This window comes from Sceloporus occidentalis, unplaced genomic scaffold (assembly GCF_023333645.1).
Source record: "Sceloporus occidentalis isolate IW3139 unplaced genomic scaffold, rSceOcc1.0.p SCAF_73, whole genome shotgun sequence".
In the NCBI taxonomy this organism is placed as follows: Eukaryota; Metazoa; Chordata; class Lepidosauria; order Squamata; family Phrynosomatidae; genus Sceloporus; species Sceloporus occidentalis.
Window position 1 is genome coordinate 4,455,984 of NW_028317053.1, and position 20,160 is coordinate 4,476,143.

Sequence of the window (20,160 nt, forward strand, 5' to 3'; positions counted from 1 at the left end):
TGGAAGCTGAAGTCCAAAACACCTGGAGGGCCAGAGTTTGGACATCACTGCCTTAGTGGATAATTGTCGTCTCAACGCCGACAGGAGGAGTGTATCCCTGTTAGTGCTTTTAGTGCCATGGTATCCTTCTGGAATGCCTGAGGCTTTTGGGAATTGGAGGCACTGTGCTGCAGTGGTGCCGGTCATATCTCTCAGGCAGGTCCTGGATGGTGGTGCTTGGGGATAGTAGCTCCTCAAAAAAGGAGCTGTTATATGGCATCCCACAAGGTGCCATTCTATCCCCAATGCTTTTTAACATTTACATGAAACTGCTGAGAGAGATCATCTGGAGGCATGGGGCGGGGTGTTATCAATACACTGATGACATCCAAATATATTTCTCTATGCCTTCCAAAATAGCCTCAGCTAAAGATAAAGTGTCTCCTATGAATGAATTCCTGGAGGAGGTAATGGGCTAGATGAGGAAAAACAAATTGAAACTGAATCCAGACAAAACAGAAGTGCTTGCCATCAAGGGTCCTAATTTGGGAATGGAGGTGTGTCAACCAGTTCTGGATGGGATTACACTCCCCCTGAAGGACTGTGTTCACAGCTTGGGAGTGCTCCTGGATCTGTCTCTCCAAGTGTCAGCCCAGGTAGATGTGACGGTCAGGAATGCTTCCTATCAGCTTTGGCTGATAGCCAGCTTTGCTCCTTCCTAGATCTGGAGGACCTAAAGATAGTGGTGCACATGCTAGTAACCTCAAGGATGGACTCCTGAAATGCACTTTACATTGGGCTACCTTTGTGGCAAGTTCAGTTGGTTCGACATATGGCAGCCAGATTGGTTACAGGAACATCCAGGAGTGAATATACCACACCCATACTCAAATCACTCCATTGGCTGCCAGTTAGTTTCCGGGCAACGTACAAAATGTTGGTTTTGACTTTTTAAGCCCTACATGGTTTGGGTCCAATAACAACAACAACAACAACAACAACAACAACAACAACAACAACTCATTTATTTATAGCCTGCCCAATCACAAGGAATCTGGGAGGGTTACAACAGTAAAAATACATGGAATACAATAAAATCCAAATTTAGTCCCTTCCCAACCTCCCTCCCAATACTAAAATTACAATTAAACGATCACAATTTAAAGACAGTTAAATACAATAACTTTAAAAAGGGGAAATAATAGGTAGGCAACTGATGTAGATCATAGTATGCAGGGAGAGGAATTAATTTGGGAAGGCCTGAAGGAAGAGAGACCTCTTAAGAGCCTTCTTAAAGGCTGCAAGAGTGGAAATATGGATCTCCTCTGGCAGGTCATTACATAGCTTCAGAGTAGCAGTAGAGAAGGCCCTCTGGGTTACTGAAATCAGCCTAGATTTTTTCAGCTGAAGTAGATTCTTTCCCGAGGACCTTAGTGTGCGGGACGGACAATATAGGAGAAGGCGATCCCTTAAGTATTCTGGTCCCAAGCCATGTAGGGTTTTAAAGGTAATAACAAACACCTTGTACCTTATCTACAGGATCACCTGTACAATCCGCCCCAAACATTGAGGTCCTCTGGGGAGCAATTGCTGAAGCCTGCAATAACCCAACTGGCAGTGGTTACCCAGAGGAGCTTCTCATCAGCCACCCCAACTGTGGAACGACCAGCCGGAAGAGATTCAACAGCTAAACCAGCTGTCGGAAGATAAGACACATTTGAAGACCCATCTCTTCTAGCAGGGCTACCCAGGCAGTTTTTAATTGTGACTTTTATACATGAATGCTATATTTAATTATTGTTCTATGTTTTGTAATATAAATACTGAGTAGATCTCTTAATATGTGTATTTTATGTAGTGATTGTGTTTTAACTATGTTGTAACCTGCCTCGAGCTGTAAGGAGAGACAGGTAAGAAAATTATTATTATTATTATTATTATTAATGTGAACGTGAATTGGGTGAAATTAAAGCGAGCAGGTTTGGTCGCGGCAATCAAAGTCTGAACATCTATATGCTGTCAAGTCACTCCATCAATTTGAAACGATCCAGTGCAAAAAATTGGTTTATTATGTAGTGTGAATGAGGCCATGGAGGACAGGTAGATGCACATCTATTGTAGCCTGGTGAAAAACAAAACAGGGCTCCTGTGTCTTTAACAAGCAGCTCTGTAAGAAGGAAATTCATCAGCCCTTGCTGGGTACAGAAGGAGCAAAAAAAAAGAAAGGATCCGACTCTCTGAAGCGCAAGGATGCTTTGAGAAAACCTAACCCAAGGATACAGTGCAGTTCGGAGACTGGCCGCGGGGTGGCGCCAAAGCTCGCTGATGGCTGAAGGCACTGCGGTGGATTTTCCTGCTCCCTTTTTAAATTACTGCGGAGAAGAAGAAGAGGAGGAGGAGGAGGGAAAGGGAGGAGGAGGAGGAGGAAGAAGGGGACCAGCCGCTCCTGGAATGACAGATTCCACAACAACTTGTTCTAATGTCACCCATCCGTCACACACTTGCCCCAGCCTTCAAAATAGGACCATTTAAAAATGATCAGAAGGCAATCTCAATGTCCTCATTGGCGACCGCTTTCTCTCTTGTCTTCATCCTTCCTTCTATTTATGCATGTGTTTGTGTGTCAGAGAACCAACACACGCGTATGAGAGACACAACGGGAGGTGCGTGTTTATATGGCTAAGGGGGAAAGACACACACAGAGAGACACACAATCAGGTGTGTCGGCTTTTCCCTTCCCTTCCATCCCTAAATCCCGCCAATTCTTCTCCGAGGCACCGAAAGACCCGCAATGGCCCATGACTGCAGTGTGTGTGTGTGTGTGTGTATCCGACTGGGTGGGAAGAGAGCCACCTCTGCACTGCAGAAATAATGCGCTCTGAGACCTCTTTAACAGCCCTGGCTCCAGGTTAATGGGATTCTTGTGAGAGGTTTAGCTTTTCCTGCCACGACAAACCGCGCATCCCTGGGCTTCGAAACCCGAAAGCCTCCTTTTCTCACAGGTTGTTCTCTCAGCCTTCGGCTCCTCAAAATGGGACGGAAAGGGCCCCCTCACGTCCCGCTGCTCCCGCCTTTATTTATTCATGTAGGTGTTTAAAGCAAGGCTGCTCCGCTTCAAGGAGGCCATAGGCCTTTCCTTGAGGGGAAAAAGCAGAAAAGAAATAAGAGGCTGTCCCCTTTCTCTGGAATAAAGTCTCCCAGAACACGGCCGCAGAACTTCCATGAAAAGGAGGACATTCAAAGGGATCTGGCCGTGTGGAGGAGGAGGAGGTCCAGGGAAGTCTAAGGGAAAGCTCCTGCTGGCCATTGCTTTCCTTCAGTCAGCCTCAAAGGTGCTGCAACAAGCTCTCTCTCGGTATAAAAACAAGGGGACATGGCGGGGAAAGAAGGGGCGGCTGTGGGCTTATTCTCCTCAGGGGATCAAAAAAGAGGAGGCTTGAGGAGAGAGTGGAGGAGGGTCCAAATAACCCCCCAAAAGCCACAACCCCAAACCCCAAACAGGGAGGCTCCTCTCCTTCTTGCCTCCCCTCAGATTCCTGTGTGACTCTCTCTCTCTCTCTCTCTCTGGTTTTGCCCGCCTCCTCTTTCAGGCTCTGTGTGTGTGTGTGTTTTGTTCTGTGTGTGTGTGTGTGTGTGGAGGTGGGGGGTCATCATAATTATTCGGTGGAGTTTTCTGGCCCTCCTTGCGTCAGGCTCACGTCACTTTTGCCGGCGGCAGCCCCTGGCTTTGGGGCTGGGAGGAAGAAGCAAGCCAGCGGCGGCAGCAGCAGCTCGGGGCGCTTTCCGCTCATCCCTGGCGAGCGGAGGAGGCTGGTGGGGAAGAAGGAGAAGGCGGCGGCGGGTGGCAGGGTAGGTATGAGGCATGGAGGCAGGAGGGAGCCGAGGAGGGGACGAAGGGGCGTCCTTGGCCCCCGTCCTCCTTGGTCCTCTGCCTTCTTCATCCCTGCGGGGGCGGCGGAGAGAGAGAGAAGGGAGCCGGGCAGGAGGAGCACTGAGGGGCTGCACAAGGTGGGAGGCAAGCGGTCACCTGGCGGGGAATGGAGGAGGAGGAAGAGGAAGAGGAATAGAGCTGGGAACACATCCTCATCCTCCTCACATTATCCTCATGATCATGATCATCCTCATCACATCCTCCTCCTCATCCTTATCCTTGTTATTCTCATCCCTGCCAGCCTCCTCTCCGCCGACATCCTTCAGGCAGGTCCCCGAGCCCTAGTCCTCTGGCCAGGGAGAGGGAGGGGGCATCATGGCAGCGCTGCTCTCCGGCGCCCCCTCTCTGTAGGGCGGGAAGCGGGCTCCGGCACTCGAGGGAAGAGGAAGGAGGAGGAAGAAGGGAGGAGGAGAAGGTGGGGGTGGTTTTAGGGCAGACCTTCCGTGGAGAAGCTGGAGGTGGTGGGGTGACCGAGGCAGAGCCTTCCTTGGAGGGGGTCCTGGAGGGGGTGGGGGTGGTTTGGGGGCAGAGCCTTCCTTGGAGGAGGAGGAGGAGGAGGAGGGGGGGGTTGTGGTGGTCCCTCTCTCCTTCCCTGACGGGCCTCTCCCTCCCTCCCTCTCTTCTTTTCCAGCCTCCGAAGGTCTTCTCCTTCTTCTTCTGCGCCAGGAGGGCTTTGCACCGGCGGAGCGGAGTCGGGAGGCAGCCGCTGAGGGAGGGAGGGAGGGAGGGACACATATTGAGAGATCTAGAGCGAGAGGAGGAGGAGGAGGAGGAGGAGGCGAGAGAGCAGGCGAGGGATGCTCGGCTGCCACCAGTGAGTGCCGGAGGTCGGGCCCGGAGGCGCTGGGAAGGCAAGGAGAGCCGGAGAGCAAGCCCCGCCGCCAGCATGGCTCCCTGGCCGAGGACGTGGTGGCGGCGGAGAAGGCGGCCGGAGGAGGAAGAGCAAGAGGAGCAAGAAGAAGAGGACGAGGAGGCGGCGGCGGCACAGGGCCCGCTGCTGATGCTGCTGCATGTGCTGCATGTGCTGCCCAGGCTCCTAGGCGCTCCGTCTGGGTCTCTCCGCCGCTTTCCCTCCCGGCCTGCGCCTGGCCCGGGGCCCCGGGGCCTTTGGTGGCTGGTGTGCCTGGGCGCCTGGCGGGGTCTGCTGGCCTCGGCCTCGGCCTGCCCGGCCCCCTGCACCTGCAGCAGCCCCGAGAGGATCTGGTGCAACGAGACCACGGCCACGACGCCCAGCCTCCGCTCCTTCCCGGTGCTGGGCAAGCGCAGCGAGAGGGAGAGGGTCACCGACATGTGAGTAAGCCATCTTACACCCCCACACCTTGGGACTGGCTTTCTGTCTAATCCTCCCCCCCCCATGTACTCCATGTGTGAATTTCGATCGTTTCCGACTTATGGGGACTCGAATAAGGCCAAGGTTCCTGGGTTTGCCATTGCCATCCTCTGAGGCTGAGAGAATTCAAAGAGAGTTTATCACACTGGTGGGGCTAATTTCGGCATTAAGGGGAGATTAAAGCGCATTTAAAGCATCCCCCAAATAAAGCAAAAATGGTGAGTCCTCACATGCAATCACACAAATAAAGTGGTCTCAGAAATGCATTGCCACTGAAATCCCAAAAGTAAAAAAGATGCACATCAATGCTTCTTTGTGACCACTTTAATGGCAGGTTTTGTGCGAAATAATTTTGTGTAATTACAGTTTTCCCAGGATATTTGTTGGATAAACTCCTAGCTAGCCAGGTTAGTCTGGGAAATCAGTGTGCAAAGGGATTATCATCATGCATTATCTTTATCAAAGGGATCTTGCAGCACCTTTGAAAGTAACATGTTGGTAGCATGAGTTTTTGGAGACTTGAGCCTGGTTCCTCAGATGAATGTGGCTGAGAGTCTGTGACTTGCCCAAGTGGGTTTCCATGGCTGAGCATGGATTCAAACCTTGGTTTCCAGAGCCATATCCCAAAACTCAAACCATTATGCCAGGCTGGTTTAAGTCTCTCATCTCTGTATCTAGATGCCTGTGTGGCTAAAAATATAAACTCTGTGAGGCACTCCTTTTAAAACATTTATCATACATATATATTTCTAGCATATATAAATCATCCAGGGTGTTCGCTCCTTGGCAGGAGGAGATTCCTTTTATTTTAACAAATGCATAGGTCGCATAAATTGTCACGCGGATTCATTTGTTGTCTCTGGAGAAAAACCTTAACTCATGCTTTGCAGGATGCAGAAGGAGCATGATAAAGATGCATACATTCCTACCTTTCCTTTAAAAAAATCTTTTTCATAGAAACAAAGCTATAAAACAAGAATCCAAATGTCTCTATTCATATCTGCCATCAGCTTTTTATAGTTAAATGTCCCCATACGACATTTATGGCCCCTCTTGAGGAGAGAGCCACAGGGAGAACAGCTACTATTTGGGTGCTGATATGTGACAGGCCAAGGTAGCAAAAGCAGAGATGAGGAAGGCATCGGGTTCTGAGCTGTTTACCTCTGGGATGATAAGGAGATATCACTTAAATAATAATAATGACAATAACAACAACAACAACAACAACCCACCTCATTCCTTTTGTGTGTTGTGTGTGTGTGTGTGTATGTGTGCAAATAACAACAGCAATAGGCAAACAGATTCTTCCTAAGGAGATCCTGAGATGTTTTGAAAGGGATGTGTAAGAGGAGACGGTCTGTGTATAGCAATGCGCTGGCTTGGAAAGGGAACACGCTGGAAGCATAAAAGCCAGGGCTGATCTAATTTAGATTTGACTTTCCCCAAGATATAATTCTGAGAGCATTTAGCTTATAAATCTTAATTGCCCACGGCCCAATTTCCTGGGAATAGTCACTAGATGATAAAGCAATACAGCACAGAGATGGGTGTTGGTTTTAGTGCAGGGCTAGTGTTCGGTTACAAACCTGCCGTCAGACTTTGCCAGGGTGAGGCTGGGCAACTTTGACTTTCCTGCTTATCATTGGCTGTTCACCAAAAAATGCTTTGGTTCCACAAATAAGGGGGAAATATGGCAAATAAGGACAAGTGCAAGGGAGCTAGCTGTATGTGGCAGGCATCCCCCTTCTAACACTATACTACTAGAAGCCTTTAGGGTTCTCTTTATTTTTACAGCCTGGGAATGTCTGAGGGGTTCTTACATCCTTTACAGGTCTATTATTTTAACAATTTTTGTTTTCTATGCCTAAACTGCATAGTTTATCATCACTTGTTAATATCTGTGTTCTTAAGATTCTGTTTCTTGCTCACAGATTGCAAGGAATTGGGTATATGTTAGCATTAGTAAGGAATTGCTGATTTTCCCTTCTGATGTAATAGACAACTAGATGTTTCTAGTGTTATACAGATTTGGCGAGGATAGGATAGGATGTTCAGACAGATCTATCCCTAAATCTTTTTCTACATCTGATCCTTGAGGAGAACACTTGAAGGTACAACAGTGGTATTCAAGGGAATGACAGCACAGAAGGACCCCCCTCTCCCCCAATTGACCTAGGAGAGTCACAGATCTATATTGGATTTGTCAGATGATGATCATCAGTCCACTCAGTCGAAATAAATTCAAGAAAATCTACCCAGTTATTTTCTTGTATTTGGCTTTAAGAGGACATTGGAGATGTTCTACTCCTCTTCTAACACTGTAGTATCCAGTCTGCAGTTAGCATACACATTTTGGATGGTGGCATGCGAGACTCTCCACATGCTCATTTGATAAACAGAAAGCTGGTGCTGAATGAAGGTGGAGTGTAGAGAAAGGGTCAAGAAGGTAGAGTTTAAGGGAGGGGCAAGTTCAAAACACCTAAGACAGTCCTATGTAGGTCTTAGTGTGGTGATGTTTAACAAAGGCTGCATCCACACTGGAGAAATAACCCAGTTTGGCACCGTTTTAAATGTGTCTTGGCTCAAGGCTGTGGAATTCTGGGAGTTGGAGTTTGTTGTGGGGCCCGGAGCGGAGCAGAGCTCCGGACTCCACAACAAACTCCATCTCCCAGAATTCCATAGCCTTGAGCCAGAAAAGAGTTAAAGCAGTGCTAAACCAGGTTATTACTTCCAGTGTGGATGCAGCCAAAATGTCATTTTTAACAGATTACAGCCACAGGATTATTTTAATTGCTGTTAAAACTGTTAATTGTACCTCGATATTATTAACTCCTCCTTTTGTATCTCATGTTTAATCAGCCCAGGGATCATGTTTTCTGAAACAGGTACTTGAGGAAGGTCAGATGTAATCATAAAAGTAGGAGCTGTATAAGCGCATTAATACAGCCTATCCTTTGCTGCATAGTTATGGGCAGAATATTTAGTATACAAGGTTGCACTTAAGAGGGACGCCGAGTGTTGTTTTTACAGCCCTTTTTAAACTGAAAAAGTCGATTACAGACAAGTTAATTCTTTGCTTTGGAGTGCCTTTAAGAAGCTTATTGTAGTTTTTCTGCAGCATTTTCCTGTGTATGCCACAAGGAGATGTTATTTTCTTGGACATTGTTTGAAGGGTCCCTTGTTTTGTAGCTCTTTGCTTGACAGTAAAAAGAATGCATGATCAGCCTGTGATAGTGACTGTCTGTGTTGATGTGTTTTAGTTAATTGTTAAGATAAGTGCCATTGATTTGGCATCAAATGCTTTCACAGAACTAATCAAGCATCCTTACTAAAACCACCCTGTTTTATGCTCTTTGGATATTTTTCTCTAATCTGAAGGGAAACTATAGATCTTTTATATAGTTAGATTGATATCCTCTTTGCATTTCTGAAATGTGTTAGTGATACTCGTCCCCTCTAAGTTACTGTCATTTAAACATTTAATTTTGATGACTCTAGACCACAGACTGCTCTTTTTTGCCTATGACATTGTTTGCTAGGTGTTCTCATAGAAAGATGGCTGATTTCCCAGGGGAACCTTGTGCACAAATTTCAGATATGAAGCACTGAAGTGGGCCTTGGTGCTAAAAAGATGAATTGTCAAAGGCTGTTCATTAACACTCAGTGTTAATTAAGCAGACAATTGCTTTTTGTACAATGTCTGTGTGCCACCTACACCTTAATTAAACAAATTGTGGTTGTGCTGCATAGAAAATTGTGTAAAGACATGTAATAAGAATGATGCCAGTGTCATCTGTTTTACAGTAGCTCACTAACTTATAAAAATATCAGAGTCTATTTTTTCTACTCATTCTTTTATCTTCCCATAACTTGCATTATCACTGTAAGATGGTGAAGTTTCTCATGCTTTTTGTGAGGCTGTGAGCAAGAGTATTTTTCTTTAAAACAGTGCTGGAGATTGATGCCATGTTTTATTGCCTGCATTTTCATCTGATTCGCGTGGCTTTTTTACAACTAATTTTTAAAGAATTAACCCGCTTTTTAAAATGTTTTTGTTTGGTTGCCTCATCTTGGAATCACTGGTAGACTGAGATGATAAATCAGCACCTTTAATAAATAGCATTCAATCCAAGCTCATTTAGGGTCCAAGCAAGTGTACTTAGTGGGTTTAGGGAAAGTTCAAAGTCTTGCTAATAGAGTTGATGGAAAAGTTTCAGTGCATTTGGATATTAAGGGAGAATACACTATCTATCTACACAGGTGGGTGGGAGCCAAGAAGAGTTTTAGATTCAGTCATAATAATGAGTTTGGTAGATAGTTGTAAATTTGCAGAGTATGAAGTCCTGTATAGGATATATAGGATGCTACAGCATTATCTATGCCAAATGCTAAAATAAAATTCCCTTTCCTCACAAAATTAAACTGGAACTATTTAGAGGGAGAAAAATCCATTGCCTTTACACTGTTTGGTTTGAGTTTGGACTTATTGTTCTGGATAGGAAATGGAAGATATTTTTACTCACTGAGTTTTGCAACATCATTAAAAAAAAGAAAACACATGTTTTGATCTCCTAGAGAATTAAGAGTGGCTTGTCAGTTTGTGTTCCTTTGAATATAATGAGGTTATGCTTGATTCTGTTCCATGGGGCCTGGTGTGGACTTGGAAAACTTTTATGTGTGTATAACAAAGTACTACACTTACTTCTTCTTAATAGACCATCATCTGCTTCTGGCATGATTGTTTCAGGTTATTGACTGCACAAATATTCCAGTCTTTGCACACGTCTAGAGAAACTAATGCAAACTTTGGATAGTTGCAGTTTGTATTGTGGTCTGAGGAAGGTTTGACATGCTTATCTCAGAGAGGCAGAATGCAGAACCTACATAAAGGTATTCTGAAATGAAATGAAATGTTTTCAGGACAGAATTTCTAGAGTTGAAATATTAATAAGAAATCCAGCAAGCCGCTTAAAGATCCTTTATTAAAGTAAGTCTAAATCAACTTGACTGCAGTTAACAACAAAAGCACTAGAATAATGGGAGTATAAGCTGTCCATACCTTATCATATCAAATATCATATCAAATATATTAGCTTGAATTCTATAATTTGAGCCAACTAGAATATTCCCATTGAATAAATGGGATTTACCTATATGTTGACTCACCATTCCACAATTGATTCAATGAGTTTGTTGTAGCTGAGAAAAAGCAATAAGATGCAGATCACTATAGCTAAGTTTAGCTCTTCTTATGTCAAAGAATTGCTACAGTGATTTCTAACTATTGAGATGATCAAAGTTTAAAATTAAATGTGCTATTTCAGGATGTGTGTGACAGGCCAGAAAAAAGTTGGCAACTTTTCAACTACTCTACAGTGGCCCTGAAAGACACTGTGTATATTACGTGTGTGTGTGTGTGTGTGTGTGTGTGTGTAAAAACCACAAAACAAATTTGTAATGTGCTTATATAAACCACTTTAGACTTTTTAATAACGAACGCCCACAATGCAATTTAAAGAATAAATTATTTAGTGAGATTGGTAAGCTTACACTGTGAGAGTCTGAAGCTTTGTCTTGTTAATATCTTGGGACTCTTCCATGCTTTACTCATTATATACTTTGTGTAATACAGTAGAAGACTGTATGAACAATGACTATTCTTTTGTCTGATTTTTCTTTAATGTCTGAAGAAAATATTGCTGAGGCTGAATGGATCCTCTTTTGGAGAGGACAGTTTGTATTAAAACAGAGATGGGAATTAAGTGGCCATCTAGATGCAGCTCATGGTGATGAACTCTGGAAATGGCAGTCCAACAATATCTGGATGGCCACATGACTCCCACACATGTATCAGAGGATACTTCCTTAGTGAGATGGCACACTCAGTTCGCTGGTGAGCTTTAGTAGATTGACATTATTCATGCAGGCATTTTTATCCCACCACATTATACCTCTCTCAAATACTGCATGATGAATGGCTTTCTAAGAATGTTTAATAGGACAGTTCATTCCTCTTAAAAACTAGCCAAGTTGGTGTAAAGTAAGTACAAAAGAGCTAGGGAAGAACACTTTAGGAATGGAGTACAGGTTGAAAACTGATAATGTGCAATTGGAAAAATGGGATGGAACTGAATGCATTGTTTATTAAGCACTGAAGTGACAGTATTTATCAACCGCTCTTCATGAAAACAGAAGCTTAGTTTTGGAGAGATACCAACCTGGTAGTTTACATGCCAATGTGACCCTACTCTTTTGATGAGGCAGAAAAAGAAGAAGAAGATGGCTCTTGCACTGGTGTGTCACTGAGCTGGGAATTACATAGATGTATGAGCCATTGTATCGTTTTGTTAGTTAAATGAACAAATGCAGCGTAATAGAACAATTCTTGCTATATAGTAGATAAGAGCTACTGATTCCTCAGGAATAAAGCATGCTTTGTGCTTGTTTGGCTTTTTAAAAACAAATAGTGTGGGGAAATAGGTGGAGTTGGAATTTCTGCTTTAAAAACATGGGGAAAGGGGGAAAGCAGATGCCGAAGCAATGTCCAGGCAAGTTAAAGCAGGCAGTGCTGTTCCTAGTAATGTGCTGGGAAAAAACTCATGCTAAATCAGTGTCTTGGTTAATATGGCACCCTACCAGCCTTTAATCTATTTTTATATGGGATGGATGATGTTTAGTATTTTCCTGAGAACAGCTGAATTCCAGTAGAGAAGGAATACAGCAGTTTTTCTGAGGCATTTAGCATAGTGCATAATAATTCTTCCAATATGAAGTATGAAACCCAGAGCCTTTAAATAAACTCTTATTTGTTTAATACTTGATTGAATGTGTTATCTTAGAAACTTACATGAGTAAATATTTATTATATAAAGCCTGCTACCTCTGCACAATTTATCTTCCTTTGCAACATTTAAAAGAAATTGGAGCCAATATAAAACAGAGAAAAGTGTGTCCTAAACACATCTGATTTCATGTCAAGCAAGCACAGAAGCTTCAGTAATTGATTTTTAACCAAGAACAATTTTGCTTGCCGTCTTGGGCCACTCATGGGTCAATTTATGTATACTCTGCCATTTACTCATCAATGGGCTTCAAAGTGGCTTTTTCATTGTGTTTATCTGCAGAATTGTCTAGGGCAGGGGTCGGCAACCTACGGCCCACGGGCCGGATCCGGCCCGGCGAGGCCTTGGGACCAGCCCCAGCCCGGTCCTGCCGCCGATTGCCGCCCCTGTCGCAACTTCCGCACCACTCCGGGCGCCATTTTGAGTTCGGCCCCCCAGTTGTCTGAGGAACAGCAACCCGGCCCCCGGCTCAAAAAGGTTGCCTACCCCTGGTCTAGGGCTTGGAAACATTACTATTCTGGACAAAGCTCTCAGAGAGCTCCAGCCAGTATGGTCACTGCCCATGCTGGTTTGGGATTATGGAACTATAGTCCTAGCAAGTTGCTTTTTCAAAGTTCTAAAATGACTAGTACTGGACTCTAACTGGGCTTACTGTTAGTGGCATGGGAACTATTCCTTTTGGAGAGATCATGTGGTATCTGGGCACAAATATATAGTTCTAATTGTGTGGTTTCATACTATTGAGAAGATAGAAAGTCTTGTGTGCTTGTCCACACTCACATGCTCTCAATAGTAACGTAGCATCTTTTGTGGAGAAATACCTCTTATGGCTCTAGTTGTAAGTAGGAAAGGAAGTTTAAACCTTATTGTTTCAAAATGGGTCCAACGTCTGTGCAGAACAGCAACAAGCTCGGGTAGTGACAAAGCTGATAAGACTGGAGCCACTTAGAAAGACATATATCCAGGTAAATCCCAAAATTTATAGCAGAGCTTTGAAATTTCACCTTTAAATACTAGAACTCTCAGGTTCCCCAGGCATCCTAACTATTTTGGTTAGATGATTCTTGGAGTTGTTGCCCAGAAATAAATTTTCTAAGCTCTGTTTTACTGAAGTATGAGAATCTTTTGATTCTGAATTTCTACTGCCTTTTGATAGCGACAATATTTGCTGCCTTAATCACACCTGATCTTATCTGATATTTTAAGCTAAGCAGGGCTGGGTCTGGTTAGTAACTGGATGGGAGATGACATGGAAATAACAGGCTTTTCCTGGTAGGTCTAGAAAGAATCCTTCCTCAAGGGCTGCAAAGCCCTTGCTGCTGCTAGCTTTCTACAGCTATAAATAGGTCTCCATGGTTATGGGAATAGAAAGATACTACTGGAAAAAAACAAGATTTTTGAGAATATTTACTAGGTGTCAGATACAGTGTCAGGTTTTATGTCCATAGAAAAAGACAAGGTGGCACAACCTCAGCCACATGATAAATGACTGCTTAAAAGGGAACTTGATCCTGTTTTAAAAGAGAAATTTTGCTGACATCTGTAACAGGGGATTTACAGAAGGGCAGGAGGGTCAGGATGTAGAGTTTTGCAGATTCCTTGCTTATTGATAATAACACAGGATGCTGTGCCCACCCTCCAGCACACTTTAGTTCCTAGTTGAAAACCAACCCACAACTGAATGTGAGATTAAATGTTTCATACTTGTTTCTCATATTTATTGCATATTTGTTTTTCTCTTTCATGATTACTCTGAGGGATTTGAAAGCCCTGTGCTGAATCATAGTTTTGGGCACAAACCCTTTCACATGTACACATGCAGCAGTGAGGAGATTGGGAAGGCTGTCTTGGGTCCCACAGTGAATCATTGATATCTGCCTTGGAACAGAGCATATAGTTATTTCTCTTCTCCATCATGAACAAGCTGCATTCTCATATGGTTACGAATACGATCAATGTTTACTGATGAGTAAGCAGCCAACGTGGTCTGACCTAGGAGAATTCTACAGAGCCTAGTTTAAAAAATCAAAGGATATGACCTTGAGTCTGCCTACTTGAGATCATTTACAGAGTAGTAACAGACTTTCAGTATTCCTATGGCCATGCTTTATGGTGTAAGCTTGTGTATCTGAAGCAGATAGTATTTGAATCTAGGTTGTGCTTTTAATGCCCCTTCTGGTACTATGTAATCCGCCTTGATTCCGCAAGGAAAAGGCAGAATATAAATAAATTGTATTATTATTATTATTATTATTATTATTAGTGCACATGACTCTTACACTTGGGATGAGAAAGCAAAAAAACTCTTCTGATGATGAACCAATGACTGCTGTTTCCCCTTAAATTTCTAAAAGTATTGACTTGGTTTGCTATTTAATTTTTATTTACACACAAGTTTCCTTCTACGGGGCTGCCTTGCCATTAGGCAGAGTGCATCGTCCACTTAGGCAACAGATTCTGGGTGTTGTGAAAAGGCAATGAATTGTTATTCAATTTGTTATTTTACTGGTGAAAAAAGCTTGTGGGATTTTCTGTCTCATGTACCTTGACTGAAGTGAGTGGGGAGAAGAGTTTGCTGCTTAGGAGTTTATCACACAGGAGGAATTTCTTTTAATTTCGAATGAAAAGAAAGTGGGGCCAGAACGAGTTCAGTGAATTTATGTGAATTCGAATTGTGTTCAAACTGACTTCCCATTGCCTGAAAATAGCTTGCCATTGCCCAAAATTGCATGTGATTATCTCTCACGCAATAATGTGAAACCCCATGATTGGATTCGGACTGACTTCCCATTGCTGGAAATTGTGGTAGTCTATCATGCAATAACGTTAAACCCCATGATTGCGTTTGGATTGCCATTGGATTATACTTCCAATTTTCCTTGTCCTCTCATTTTCCCCTCCTCTAGTTTTCTGACATTTTTAGGAGGCTTGTGATGAGAGGAAAGAATCTGTTTCATTTGCACGACAGTTTCCTTATAATTTTTAAAAACATATTCCAATCCACAATGTTAGAGAATTAATAGCGAGCTTGTCATCCAAGCTCTTTGTTAGAGAGGTGATTTCATACCCAGTTTGGAGATATGGGAGATGGCAGCAGGTATACCTGTTGTTCCTCTGCTTATCATGTAGGCTCCTAAGGTTCCAGGTCACTGCTTGAACAAAAGGATTGTCACTCCCATTCTCTAATATTGTCAGTACTCACTCCACAACTGATGGAATTCAGTAAGTATAGTGATTGTTTTAATTATCTCAATCTATTCTTATGATTACGACCAGACAGGGTTCCTTTGATAAATTCCTGATGGATTGCACACTAACTGAGAAAAAAAGGATAGTGGATTTGGCATTGTGTCACATCAAAGCTAAAAGTCTGCGGCAACCTCCTCTTGGTCTTACTTGGAAATTATTTCTCAATACTTTAATGTTTCCTAACTCTCTTTAGTTACTGCTCCAGGGCAAGTAGTATTAGATATCCCGGGCAGTTTACTAGATGGTACTGGCCATCATCCTGCTTGATCATGGGCAACGAGCATGGCTGGATGGCACTCAAGGTATGCTGTGGATCTATGTAGCATTCACCATGATTGACACACTGGGTTGTCAGAGCTGTTTGTGCACACTTTTTTCTATTCTATTGTTTCCTTCTCTCACATCTATTTTTTTGGTCGGAGTGTTGTTTGAATCAGAGGCCTGACAGGTAGAGCACTGTCCAGCAAGGGAGCTGTCCAACAGTGCCAGCAAGGTAGGAGGAACAAGTGTTTGTCAGTGAGGGAAACAAGCAGAGTGTTTGCAGCAGAAGAGAATGTTCGTAATTATTCTGATTGTTGCAAGCTTCCCAGTACCTTGCTGGGACAATAGTTCACACTTGACAATACTGTACTTAAGGTAAGGATTCTTCTTCCTTCTCCTCTTCCTTCAGGTAGTGCTTTTGTGTGGGATGTCTCACCTATCCAAGTGCTGTGCCATCTGGTGAGAGGTGTATTTTGCCTCTGAGCCCAGGATGAATCACCCTAGACTAGGCTCAGAGCCAAAACACACCTCTCACCAGATGGCAGAGTGCCTGGATAGGTGAGGCACCCCACTTAAGAGCACTCAAGAGCAATGTAGAAGAGTGTCCTGACATCCCCCATGTCAAATATATACATGCTGGGCCTGTAGTGGGATGTCTTTATAACATACCACCATGGTGGATAATGATGGAATTCCTAGTGGTGATATGGCAATCGCTGACAGTGTTGCTGTTACTACCTTTGCATTTTAGCAACTGGCGTTGTGCTGTTAATTCTACTCCTAGTTGGACTATTAACAGTGTTATCCTGGTATTTATTGTGCTGTAGCACTTTGAGTAATATATTTTGTAACCTCTTTGGCGTAACTTTGCAAGTCATTACTGAAAAGCAGTCGCCCACATGCACACTAAGTCTCTGCTACCATGTTTTCAGTCTAGCTTGGCAGTCTCCAAGGCCAAACTGGTTGCTGTTTCCTGGCAAACGATGTGATACAGAAGTAAAAGTATCCTTTGCAGTAAAATCTGTGAGAGACTATCAGAATTATCTCACGTTTTTATGAGAAGGATTTCAGGTCTTCGGTTCACTGAAACAAAGCTCATTATAATGGTCCTTGCAAAATGCCTGTTACAATGACAAACAAGTGAGTGAAGATTTCTGTACTGCAGACTTGGTGCTGAGACCTGTGGCTACTTTATTTCCTATTATACCTTCTTTTTCTTGCTATATGCCATCAAGTCAGCTTGGATGTACAGTGACTCAGTGAATGAGAGACCTCCAGGGGACCCTGTTCATGTCTCACAGACTCAGGGCATTGCTTCCTTAATTGAATCAATCTATCTGTAATGCAGTCTTCCTCTTTTCCTATTGCTTCCAACTTTACCAAGCATTAGGTTCTTTTCCATTAAGTAATATTGTTTCATGGCATGTCCAAAGCACAATAGCCTTAGTTTAGTCCTTTTGGTTTCCAGTGACAGTTCAGGCTTGATTTGCTCTTTGACCTGTTTGTCTTTTTAGGAGTGTTTTCTTTTTTAAAAAATATTTATTACACTAGGTTGAAATAGCATCTCGGTAGAGAGCCAGTGGTTTAGTGGTTTGAGTGTTGGAATATGACTCTGAAGAACAGGGCTTGAGTAATCGCTTGGCTACGGAAACCCACTGGGTGACCTTGGGCAAGTCACAAATCATGCCAAGAAAAACCTATGATAGTTTCACCTTAGAGTCAACATAAGTTAGAAACTACTTTAGGGCACACAACAATAATAACAAGCAACCCTGTATTTTGATTCAGTTCCTGTTTTGCATTATCAGCGGTTGATCCACCCTGATATCTTAGTGTTTTTAATGAAGAAAGAAGTGACAGATTCGTCTCTGGGAGTCATTGTATATTTGTGTGTCCAGTCAGTCTTCAGTTGGTTTGATAAGTAGAAAAGATAAGCAGTTTCACACTGATAGATGGTTTTAGGGCAGTGATGGTGAACCTTTTTGGGGCTGCGTACCCCAACTGATTTTTTAAGGCACCACGCTCTACACAGTGCTGGGGATGGGGCTTCTGGCCTCTGGAGAGTGGGACTTTTGCCCTTTAGGGGGTGGGATTTCCACCCTCCAGGGGGCGGGGCTTCCACCCCCCTTTTCCCGGCCTCCACCTGTCTGGAGGGCAGGAGCCAGAGGCGCGTGCCTCTGGCACTTCCCCCCAGCATTTGCCGGCCCCTAACTGTCCCTTTGGGACATTCAGAGGCCGGCAAATGGGCTTCTGAGGGCAGGAAAAAGAGATGCTTGCCTCTGGCTCTTGCCCTCGACCATTTGCTGGCCACTGAGTGTGCTGCCAAATGGGCTTCTGAGGGTTTATCCATCACGGATATAGAATAATGCCTTATGAACCTTTTATCTCCTTTCACCATTTCCCTTTCCCTTTCTTTTCCCTTTCTTTTCCCTTTTTCTTTTACCAGCTTAGTAAAAATCCTTTCACCTTTGGAACACTCAGAGGCCGGCAAACGGGCCTTCAGCTCTTCTCCTCGGCCATTTGCTGACCACTCCTCCACCCCCGGGCTGTTTCATACCCATAGCTGTCTCTCCGGCGACAGCTATGGCTCTGAAAGGGTCTGTGGGGTGGTGGTGGTGGTGGTGAAGCCGGCAAGTGGTTGATCCTCTGCCCCCTGCCCTTTTCTTGGCATTCAACTCTCTTGGATAGGCAGCTTAAGTCTGGGAGAGGGCTGGGAGGAGGAGCCAGAGGTGCGCGCCTCTGGCTCCTTCTCCCCAGCGCCATTTTCTGGCTTCCAGCTGTCATAGGGAAACAGGTAGAGGCCAGGAAAAGTCAGGAAGGAGGAGGAATTGGTACGCGAAATGTATGGCAAAAATGGTGTCATGTACCACCCCTGGTATGCATGCCATAGGTTCACCATCACAGGTTTAGGGATTCCTGTTATCATAATCACATTATTAATTACTAGTAGGCAAAGGTACTTGGTTAATACCCATTGATATAAAACTTCAATGAAGTCTGAAACCATGAAAAAATTCCTTTATTTTTTTGAAGATAGCCCTTTTTAATAATAAATGTGCATAGCTTTCATTTAATAGCAAATATGACCAATTAAGAGATGGATAAAGCATACTTTTTCAAAGACTGGTCTTTAGTGCATGTTCTGATTTGTGAAATATGTATATACTTTACATGTTTTAAAAAAGAGCCAGTGTGATGAAGTGGTTTGAGTGTTGGACCCCAGAGACCAGGGTTTAATTCCCCATTCAGCCATGGAAATCCACTGGGTGAACTTGGGAGAGTCCCCACTCTCACCCCAGAAAACCCTGTGATAGGAGCTTATCGCTTTACACTCTTGAAATGGGGCTAGGTCGCTTTAAATATGGTCCCTAAGCAAATTGCTTAGGGTTATTATAAGTTGGAAATTACTTGAAAGCACACAGCAACAACATTTTAAAACGTCTTTCCACTTTGAGTAGTCTGAAGACTCCTGTTTACATAAAGAAATAGCATTTTCTGTTTCGATGATAAAAATGCACATGTCAATAGCATTCACAGAAATAATAACTGCCAAGGTAAAATTAATATTTTACCAGTTGAACTTGTACACTACCAGCAGAAAGCACTATGTAACATTTGCAGTTATGCCTCATGATTTTCATTGTGAGATTTTTATTAGGCTTCATTTTGGATGTCTTAGTGATATAATAGTGTTTTTGATTACAGGATTAGATCTTTTGAATAATAATAATAATAATAATAATAATAATAATAATAATAATAATAATTCCTAGTGCATGACTATAGCATGAATACTGTTGGCAGTCCCAAGTAGAGCAGACCCACTGAATTAATTCTTAAAGGATGGATATATGGTAGATGGTTCCATAATAGGATTCAACCTATAGATTTTCCTTGAGGTCTGTTACAGTGACCCTCTGAAACCTCAAAAGTTTCTGCTGCCTGAATGAAAGTCAGCCCTCCATATCCATGAATCCTTTATCCACAGATTCAACCATCTATGGCTTGAGAATATATATATATATATATATATATATATATATATATATATTTTCCAAAAATCAAACCTTTATTTTGTCAATTTATATAAGGGACACCATTTTACTGGGCCATTGTATTTAATGGGATTTGAGCATTCATAGATTTTGGTATCTAAAGAGGTCCCGGAACCAAACCGCAGCAGATATCAAGGGTTCACTGTATATTTATGGTTTCATACATTCTACCCCTCCCCCTTTGGTAAGAACCAGGTACCAATATAACTCAGGTGAACATTCATCTGAAATTTAGATACATAGCACTGGTTGATCACCTGTTTATTTCAGAATTCCTTTCTCTAAAAGATGAACTATAGATACCCGAGGTTCTCCCTAACCCCTTGAAGAATGGGAATTGCAGACAGTATTTGGAAACATGTTTCCCATAAAAGGGGTTTTATAACAGTCAAACCTGAGCCAAACTGTAGATTATTCCTTTTTATCTAAGTAATTCATGATAGTGTGTGACTGGTTTTTCAGAGTGCCATTGCAGTTTTCAACAGTGTAGTGTAGCTTCAATGGTGTTTGGCC

The 20,160-nt window shown here is 43.2% G+C and overlaps 1 protein-coding gene across 4 annotated transcripts in view; it reads left to right on the plus strand.

Annotated features, from left to right (window-relative positions):
- Window positions 1-3,683: 3,683 nt before the first annotated feature.
- Window positions 3,684-20,160, plus strand: part of NTRK2 (neurotrophic receptor tyrosine kinase 2) — a 231,456-nt gene continuing 214,979 nt past the window's right edge. For 3 of the 4 annotated variants that reach the window (XM_089494559.1, XM_089494556.1, XM_089494557.1), the window contains exon 1: window positions 4,542-5,200. In XM_089494559.1, coding sequence (XP_089350685.1) covers window positions 4,797-5,200 — 404 coding nt within the window. In that variant the 5' untranslated portion in view covers window positions 4,542-4,796. Of the gene's footprint in view, window positions 3,829-4,541; window positions 5,201-20,160 lie in introns of those variants that run through there. The other variant, XM_089494558.1, reaches the window with a different exon arrangement.